The sequence below is a fragment of the Bos javanicus genome, chromosome 17, assembly GCF_032452875.1.
Source record: "Bos javanicus breed banteng chromosome 17, ARS-OSU_banteng_1.0, whole genome shotgun sequence".
NCBI lineage: Eukaryota > Metazoa > Chordata > Mammalia > Artiodactyla > Bovidae > Bos > Bos javanicus.
The window spans coordinates 30,102,436-30,112,712 of NC_083884.1; the positions used below are offsets into that span (position 1 = coordinate 30,102,436).

A 10,277-nucleotide genomic window follows, 5' to 3' on the forward strand; every position below is an offset into this window, starting at 1 on the left:
AAATCCATGACATGGTGACTGCTTCACAGAATTCCTACCCTTGTCAGTTGTTCAGAGTCAGCAGAAGTTTAGCAGCATCTAATGATGCTAAAGCTGAAACTCCAGTACTTTGGCCACTTCATGTGAAGAGTTGACTCATTGGAAAAGACTCTGATGCTGGGAAGGATTGGGGGAAGGAGGAAAAGGGGACGACAGAGGATGAGATGGCTGGATGGCCTCACCGACTCGATGGACGTGAGTTTGAGTAAACTCCGGGAGTTGGTGATGGACAGGGAAGCTTGGCATGCTGCGATTTATGGGGTCGCAAAGAGTCAGACACGACTGAGCGACTGAACTGAACTGAATTGAAGCACCCTACTTCTCATGTGGAGGTGAGAAGGGCAGAAAAGTATTCATATGTTATTATCCTAGGACAACAAAACAATGTCAAGGAATCTCACTTTTTCCTACTGACTAAAATGTTTTAAATAAATTAATTTCCCATGAAGATTTAAAATTAAATTCACTGTTTACTGGAGAAAGTATCTTTACAAATGTGAAGATAACCAGTCCAGCTCTTAATCCTAATAATAGCTAATGTTACTGAGTGCTTATTGCAAGTCAGTCACTGTATTAAATGCTTTACATTTAATCTTTATAACACTATGAGGTAAGTGCAATTTTGTAGATGAAGGACTGTAACTTAATGAGGGGAGCCAGGATTCATATTTCTAACAAATAAGTTGTTTCTAGAGAAGTGGTTATTAAACTTATTTGGGATCATAAATCCTCACAGAAATCTGATAAAAGCTATGCATTATTACCCCCAAAAGTATGTAAAATCCTGCGTATTAAGTTTTGGGGTCTCACAGACCTTCCCTCTCAAAGCCCTTCTATTGACTCATTAAAAGTCAGTCTCAGATTATACTCAAGGACACTCAACTAGAAACTAGAAAATTTTAACATTAAAAAATTACAGTACTATGATTATGTTCATGCTGTAATGAAGGTCTCACATACCTTAAAATACCCTGAGAAAGGTACTCAGTTTTGTAGACCTGACATATTACCTGGAAGAAATGAAATCAACACAAAAAACAGCACATTCTGATTTTTTAAAATCTGAAGCAAATGTGTATAGTGTATTGGCAGAAACCATTCTATTAACCAAATCATGTCTTTAATTGGACAAGTTAAAAGCAAGCTAATTCCCTGGAGAAGGACTTGGCAACTCATTCCAGTATTCTTGCCTGGGGAAATCCCATGAACAGAGGACAGAGGAGCCTAGCAGGCTAAGTCCATGGAGTCACACTATCAGCATGCAAAACAAGATGAAATATTAACAAAAATTGGAAAATAAAAATTATTTTAAAAATTAAAAAAGGCTCATTGTAAAGAATTCAGAAAAATTTTTAAAAAGTATATGTTTTAAAGCCAGAGGTGCTTCCTGTTAATTAACCATATGGCATATTTCCTTCAAGCTTCTTAAAAATTAGAACACTTATTTCTAAATAGTATAGGATCTTGTATCTGTAGTTGACAATAATAACTCTAATGTAATGCAAAATTTCTAATCATATTCTGAATAAAATGTTTACTTTTTTTTTAATCTTACCTAATTCTAGGAAAATATTGAAACACATGAATGATATTGTCATTAACCATGACTCATTTAATATAATTATTCCACTAGACCACTAGTTACTACAGAAGATGCCCAAGATAAAACAACATTAGTCTTAACCACAAGAATCTAATCTTAATTTTATAATAATTAAGAATCACAGCATTTTGAGTTTTAGAGTCAGGGTTCATATGTTTCAATATTTCAGGCTATTAAAGAACAGTCTGGTTAAAATGAAGAGCTTGAAGTCTAGGCCAGACTACTTGAGTTCAAATTCTTGCTCTGCCATTCAACTAACTGCATGATAACTTTTAGTTCAAGTCATAAAAGTACCACCTAGTTTTAAGTTTCTCGTGTTTCAGGAAGGATTTAACTACCTAGCTTAGGTTAGCTAGACAAATTAAACAGATACATCTTACAATTTTCTTGCTTTGTTTACATCTCAAGAGTTAATCACAAATAATGCTAATGAAGTACTACAAATTTTTAAATGAAATGACCAAAAAACCCAAAGCATTTTTATCTTTAATCATATGCAAACCTTAATTTATCTGTATTTATTTACTAATAACTAAGCAGTTTGACATTGCTGTAACAAGGTAATCATTAGTTGTTAACATGTGACTATTAGGAATGCAAGAGTAATGGATATAATTACATGTTACCACAAGATGGAGTAAGAGTGGAGTGAGAGTTATACACACACACACACACAATCACAAGATGGAGTAAGAGTGGAGTGAGAGTTACACACACACACACACACACACACACACACACACACACCTGTCAAAAGACTTACAGATCTGACTTATTCCATTCTGCCATCTAGTGGTGATAAAATTAGGTATTACTCTCTTAGATCAGTCTCCTATATAATAAAATAAAAGCAGCTTCATAAGAGCTAAGAAATTAGGTGAAAGATATGATTAAGCACAGAAAGGAAAGAGGTAATATCATTTAGTATAATGGCAAGAGGAAGCATCAGAGAATGTTAGTATGAAGTCCCAATCTGTCAAAAACAAGTTTAAAAAATAAAATCTGTTTAGAAACTAAAATGATATCTATGTTAACACATAACTTTCTTATTTAATTCCTTTTAGTATAAAGAATTCCAAAGATGGTTTCAACCATCCCTTTAAAAGGACAAGTAATTTAAACATTTTAATGTTGCCTTTTTTATTTAATAAAATTGAAAACTACAAAATCACAAGGATGGAAGCATCTAAGGTCTCTAGTGCTGTGCTGTGCTGTGCTTAGTCGCTCAGTTGTGTCCAACTCTTTGCAATCCCACAGACTATGGTCCGCCAGGCTCCTTTGTCCATGGGAATTCTCCAGGTAAGAATACTGGAGTGGGTTGCCATACCCTCCTCCAGGAGATCTTCCCAACCCAGGGATGGAACCCAGGTCTCTAAGGTGGATTCTTTACCATCTGAGCCACCAGGAAAGCTCTCTAGGAACTTATATAAATTTTAAGTAGGACTATTTAGATTTATAGTCAATAATGTTTTTCTTTTCATTGAATAACAATGCTTTTATTTGCTTAAGTTTCACATTTGGCTTTAAGTGGTATAATTTTTTAAACTTTTACCCAAAAAATGTACATACTATGTCAAATATACACAAACAAAATTAGAAAGCAAAGGATTAATAGTCTTGCTAAGTAAAAAAGCTCTATAAATTAATCAAAAAAGATAATCATGCTAAAAGGAAAACATAAAAGATATGACCAAGCCATCTACAAATATTATAATAAACAATAAAATTACCAGTCATTAGTAACTTGATTAAAATGATGACCTTAATAATGACATTAAAATAATATTTTTTGCTTCTCAATCTATCAAAGAAAAGATTTATAATAACCAGTGTTGGTAAGGACATAGAAAAGCAGATGCTATTAGTAAAAGGGTAAACTTTACAACCATTCTAGAGTACGTTAATTGGGAATATATTTTCACTTAGAACTTCAACTTCTAGGAATTTATGTTAGGCAGTAACTCCAAGTTTACGCACAGATTTATCTGTAAGGATATTATCAATTAAACTGTTGTTTGTAACAGCCCAAACCTGACCACAGACAAAATTTCAACCATATGTGATTTAGCTAAATAAACTATGACACATCCACATGCTACAATACTATATAACTTGTAAAAGTCATGGTGTAGAAATATTAATAACCAGAAAATGCTTACCTCTACAAGTAAAAGCAGGTGATAATGCTGTATGTATAGCATGATACTGATTTTGTTTTTTCCTTTTTTAAAAAAGTACTTTATTTTCATCTTTGTGCTTTTCTAAATTTCCCAATGTACATGTATTGTTTTTATAATCAAAATAATATGATAAAACTAATTTATTACACATCACAAAACTCTTGATTATTGTATTTTCACATAAAATATACAATTTTCATATACAAATTTCAAATATACATTTGCATATTTAGGTGAGTGGAAGTAATCTTAACGTTAAATACAGGTTTCAGATGTAAATGTTCAACACAAAAAGGGTATTGAGAAAGATTTTTAGATCAATTCAAGAGAGCACTCAAAGCTAATAAGCATGGTTTGGAAAGTCCTCACTGAAAAGCCAGAACTACATATGCATGTAAGAAAACATTTTAAAATGTATTATCTAAATCTATTTGTTTTACTTTTGATTCTGTTCCCAAGATCTAAGTAGATTTTCTGAATATTCAAATTTGACAGTTTCTTAGAAGTAATATATCAAGATGACTTCCCAAATATTAAATATTATACAACCACAGATTATTGCTTATTCATGGGAAATAAAGTAATGAAAATCTCTTATTTATTAAAGGCTAGTCCATTTATCCAAAGAAAATATGTATTTCAATATTGTCATTCTATAACGACAAGACATCAAAGAGAAAATAATAAATTAATTTAGTATCTTAAATTAGTTGCTTATTCCCAATACAGGAAAATATATGTTAAATATATAAGTTTAACACTAAAACTTCATTCACAAAATACAATGGCCTTCTACTAGAATTTGAAAATTACAGCTTTTCAACTATATTCTAAACAAAAATAATTAAAATTCAATTCAAATAATTTAGAATAATTGCTTTATTTTAATTCCCACAAAAACTAAAACTATCATTTACATCAGTTGCAACAGTAATAAAAATTAGAAGTAAATTTGTTTTTGAAAACACTTATAAGCATAAAACAAAACTAAAAGACACAAAAAAGGAAAAACTAGGTATTCCTTTTAAACTGAGGATAATCTGACTACTTGTGACATACAGACCTGCAGATGTACAAAGAGCAAATGCATTCAAAACAGTGCAAGATTTAATTAACTTAGGACAGTATTCCAACCAATCCCAACTCCAATTTCAATTACTTGTGCAGGTTTCTATAGTCACAAAAAGTAAATCCATCCTAATATATAATTGACTGATGTCAATTCAGAACACTCCACATCAATACAACAATAACTATGGAAGTCATGAAGTATGACTTGGTGGGGGAGGGGAAGCAAAACCCAACATTCAAGGTACATATACTTCAATATAACTGCAATATATCTCTACTTTTGTAAAAAAAAAAAAAAAAATTTTTTTAAACCATACATCTAAAAGAAAAGCAATTGTGGTATTTCACATTCTTTTTCTGAATTAAAAAAAATATATACGTAATCTTCCTTTGTTTTTGATAAGTTCAAATATGAATTGATAATGGGGTAATTGGATTCTTTAAGAGCTCTACAGAAGAGATGAATACAACATACTATATCTTCTTTAAGAAGTATGAGCTGTAATGTTAGGCATTCCTTGTGATGTTTTTATATATATTTAAGGAAGGCTGTTCTTGTAAACAATAGCTTTGAAAAAGAAATACTGAGACTAAAATATATTACTAGAGGATCTCTATAAAAGGTTACCAAAACTATCCTTGGTGAAATCAAGGCAACATTTTTAGAATTTATCCTGCTAGAATAAAATGCTACCATTTTTCTTCCTTCTTCTTTTTTCTGATTATCACAATTAAACATCAGAAGATTTTCCCAAATAAATACTGATGTAAATGTTGATTTCAAGGGTAAACAACTTTTGTTAAGAGTCTATTTCTCAGGCAGTTCACCATTTGTTGGGACTGAGGCAGCATTGTTCTGGTGTGAATTGTCACTGGACTCCTGTGAAGTGTTCCTTCTGGGAGAATTTATTGGAACCTGAAGCTGATTAGCAGGTGTAGGCTTAGCAGCACTTGGTGGCTTTGTAGAGGAATTAGATGGAAGTCTATGACGATTACTCTCCTCACCAGAAGTAGATGAATGTCTTTTTCTTCCAAACTCCTCACCAATAGGGGGCTGCAAATTATGAAAGACAACATAGTGATGATTTTACTATTTTTTTCTCCCTTCAAAATCTAAGGTCAGAATTTTCCAACAGAGGGAAACTTTAAATTTTATTAGTACAAGGAAAATGTAACAGAAATTTAAGGTATTAAACTTAAATTTCCTTCCTATCAGTTAATTCTTTCATTCAACACATGTTTATTAAGCTTCTCCTATGTTTTAGGGCTTGAACTATATGGTAGAGCATAAACATACACTGGGTTCCATAACTCTGGGAAAACGTTTCAGAGAGGCTATTTTTGTTCTTTATGCAACTTTCATCAAGTGCAAAGAATTTATAACTCGAATCTTTTCCTCCTCCAAACTTCTACTGTATTTAAAAGCAGAGGTCTGAATTCTTGAACACTCTTCAGACAGGGCAAAAGTCACTATAATATTATAAAGCAAGGACATCTTTGTGACAGAACTGGCTGGACCACTCTGGAAACACAGCTCTATAATTCCAGAGATGTCGGTACTTCTGTTAACTGCACCCCTGGACTATCAAATCTATTTACACAAAACTGTAAGACAAACAAATTATAGTACCTAGTTTACCTTTCACCTCTCTCTTTTCTGCTCCTTTTGATTCTTCTTTCCTTGTTTCTCTTTTCTCTTCTTTCCCCTTTTCCTTTATCTTATGCTCATTCCATTCTCTTTAAAAAATGTTTCCTTTTCCTCTTGAAATCAAATTGGTTAAAGTGACTGACAACTCCACTGTGGTTATATAAGATATTAACATTTAGGGACTGTGGGTAAACTGAGTATATGGGAATTCTCTATACTATTTTTGCACCTGTTTTGTTTTTTTCTTCCCTTTTTGGCCTCATGGTATGTGGGATCTTAGTTCCCTGACCCAGGATCAAACCTGTGCTACCCGCATTGAAGTGTAGAGTCTTAATCACTGGATTACCAGGGAAGTCCCATTTTTGCACCTATTTTAAAGTTTGATTTCAAAACTAGAAAGTTGAATTTTCAAAATGAAAGTTAAAAAATAAAAACTATAAAATTAAAGTTAAGAAAGTCACTGATAAGCCCAAATAGCTCAAATGTAAGAGTAGTAAAAATAATACAGTGAAAGAATTTAAAACTTACATCAACACGGAAGTCTTCCAGCTTCTTAAAGCTACAGAGGTATTCCTGAAGTTTGGGGTCAATAGATTGTGTTTTAGATTGAGAATATTTTAGATAAGCCCAAAACTTTTCTAATCCATACAGCTGACCTAGTAACAAAAAATATATACAATAAAATATATATAATCCTTAAAAAATGATTCATATTGACTATGTCTTACCAGCATTAAGCCATGTCTTCTAATATACACTTTATTTAGATCTTGAGGCTAACACTGTAATGAATAATGGCAGCTAACATTTATTAAGCATTTGCTATATAACAGGTATTATTTAAGTGGTTTATTGTATATTAAACTAATTTGACCTATACACCACCCTGTTATATAGGTGCTCTTGTGTAAATATTACTGATGAGTCAACTGAGTTAAGCAAGTTAAACAAGGTTAAATTAAGCAACTTAACCATGGCCACAGAGCTACTAAGGGGTGGAAATGGAATTCAGACTCTAGCCCAGAGCCTGTATTGTTACCCACTATACTATTTCACCTTTCCGAGCACACTTACTCATATTACATAGAATTTTCACATAATGGAAGGAACATCAGTGAGTAGTCATGTAAGTCAAAGGAATAATGACAAAATGCAAATCCATAAAGAAACTCTTGGGAGTGATTATTTTCCAACATCTCACATGAAAAACCTTCTTACATATGGTGTTCCATCCTTTATAACAAATCATAATAGTGGCCTGAAAGTCATATTAGTCTGTCCCCCACCCCCAAAAAAGGATACAATCTCCCTATTTATTGACAGATTCATATTTACAATTTTCAAATTGAATAAAGTGTTGTTTTGTTTTTACCAGATTCGTAGTCTTTCTTGGTTTCTTCTTGGAAATCCTTAAAAATTTCGTGTCTGAATTTTTTTTCCAGTCCATAACTATAAAACCTGAACAGACATTCTAATCCATACCTGTGTAGGGGGAAATGGTTTATAATAAAATTTTCGCTACAACAATGCAAATAATTATACTTAACAGCACTGACATAAGCAAACATGGCACAAATAATCCCAAACAAGAATGTTTAAATGTATGTAGTTTTTTAATCCACGTCTGGTTTTCCTATTTTTGTTGACTCGGGCACAGTATCTCATGGAGGTATACTACAGATGTGCAAAATAAGAGGCAGCCCATGAACAACTAGAGCATGGCTTCTTTGAACAGACAGAGGATCTCTTCCTGTTATTTCTGAAGAACTCCTTGGTATTTCAAAAGATTTAGTGACAAATTGGCAGTTTTAGATTTTTTCCCAACCAAGGCTTTCAATGGTGCTTTAGTACATGGTATTAAATGCTCTTGAACATAATCTCTACTCTAGGAAAATAAAGACCATACTCTTGGGTCACAGACCCTAGGTGTGGTTGACCCAATCAACTATAAAGTGAAGTGAAGTTGCTCAGTTGTGTCCGACTCTTTGCAATCCCATGTAGCCCACCAGGTTCTATTGTCTATGGAATTTTCCAGGGAACAGTACTGGAGTGGGCTGCCATTTCCTTCTCCAGTGGATCTTCCCAATCCACAGATGGAACCCAGGTCTCCCACATTGCAGGCAGACACTTTACCATCTGAGCCACCAGGGAAGCCCCAACTATAAAGGGACAAACCTAATTAAAACTGTCGTCTAAGAGAGCCTTCCTGTTTATAAAGCACATTAAATAAAAGATAATTTGCCAAAAGAATTGTATCACTGCATAAATCAGAAAGTAAATTTCTTTCTTCTCACAACCACCTAGAGAACCTGAGACAAGTTTTGGACAGTGGATCAAGAAACTACGTGGGCTCAACCTGCAACTAACGGGGATGAGCAGAATCCATGAGAGTGGACACGGAGAAGTCGATGGACAACAGTAAAGGTGCCATCTAGCTCATTCAACTAAAACATGCTACAATTTAAAAAACTTCCTCACTTAGAATCTCTAAATCATTCTGGGCACCTCAGTGGAGGAGAGGCAACATTTCTTTATTCCTGGTAACATAACACTGCCTAGCCATTATTCACAAGAGGACGTGTGTATGCATATGTCTTTTGTAACCAGCTTATTTAAAATGGAGTGATGGTCTGCCTGGAAGAATAAACAAATTTCTTGGCAAGGTGCCAAGAGAAATGTGGACTTACCAACCACACTAACCTGAGTCCTTTACTTTGGTAGCCATAAATGATGCTTTTCCTTAAGTTTGTCTGACTGAGGACTCACGAAACAACAGTTAAGAATGAAAAACCTATCTTAAAACTCTTCTTATGGGATCATATTATATTGATACCAGTGGTCCTCACCTTGACTACATATGTGGACCACTGAGGGAACTTTTTAAAAAATGCAGGCTCCACTCCAAACCAATGAAATCATAATCTCTTGGGATGAAGCCGAGGCTTCTTTCTTTATGGAAAGCAGAATTGAGAAAATTTAGGTTATACTGAGTGAATGATATTTTAGAGGAATATTAGGATTCTTGGAGAAGGCAATGGCATCCCACTCCAGTACTCTTGCCTGGAAAATCCAATGGACGGAGGAACCTGGTGGGCTGCAGTCCATGGGGTCGCTAAGAGTCGGATACAACTGAGCGACTTCACTTTCACTTTTCACTTTCACGCATTGGAGAAGGAAATGGCAACCCACTCCAGTGTTCTTGCCTGGAGAATCCCAGGGACGGTGGAGCCTGGTGGGCTGCCGTCTATGGGGTCGCACAGAGTCAGACACAACCGAAGTGACTTAGCAGTAGCAGCAGTAGGATTCTTAGATTACTGGTAAAGGACAACTGACTACTACAATCTCTGGATTTCCAGTTTTTTAGAAAACTAATTCCAAAGATCAAAAGCATGACATTAATACTACAACTCAAATATGTAGCATAACTGCTGGAGGAAAGAGAAGAGGCATAGGACCAGCCTCTCAGCTGTCATTTATTCACTGAGCCATCACTGTGAGACAGCTTAGATGAGTGGAAAACATAAAAGTTGAGAACCAGAAAGAACTATATTTGAATTCTAGTTTATAGTCATATCTCTAAAAATGAGGGTAATAATATCCTACTTTTCAATGTCAGATAATATTTGTAAAGCACTAAAAAACCAGACCTGGCACATTGCAGATATCTATGAAACGTTGTTTCTCTCCTTCCTTCTTGAAATCATCTTATGCTAATGTTAGTTAATGGATATATTTA

General features: G+C 33.9%; 1 protein-coding gene and 1 long non-coding RNA gene across 7 annotated transcripts in view; one reads left to right on the top strand and one right to left on the bottom strand.

Annotated features, from left to right (window-relative positions):
• LOC133228621 (uncharacterized) overlaps positions 1-10,277 on the top strand; it is a 28,024-nt gene that overhangs the window by 6,451 nt on the left and 11,296 nt on the right. For both annotated transcript variants that reach the window (XR_009730298.1, XR_009730297.1), the window contains exon 2: positions 8,846-8,965. This is a non-coding gene — a long non-coding RNA (uncharacterized LOC133228621). The remainder of the gene's footprint in view (positions 1-8,845; positions 8,966-10,277) is intronic.
• LARP1B (La ribonucleoprotein 1B) overlaps positions 5,172-10,277 on the bottom strand; it is a 140,584-nt gene continuing 135,478 nt past the window's right edge. For all 5 annotated transcript variants that reach the window (XM_061384202.1, XM_061384205.1, XM_061384204.1 and 2 more), the window contains 3 exons: positions 7,914-8,023; positions 7,070-7,197; positions 5,172-5,947 (listed from right to left, as the gene is read on the bottom strand). In XM_061384202.1, the coding sequence (XP_061240186.1) occupies positions 5,702-5,947; positions 7,070-7,197; positions 7,914-8,023 (484 nt within the window). In that variant the 3' untranslated portion in view covers positions 5,172-5,701. The remainder of the gene's footprint in view (positions 5,948-7,069; positions 7,198-7,913; positions 8,024-10,277) is intronic.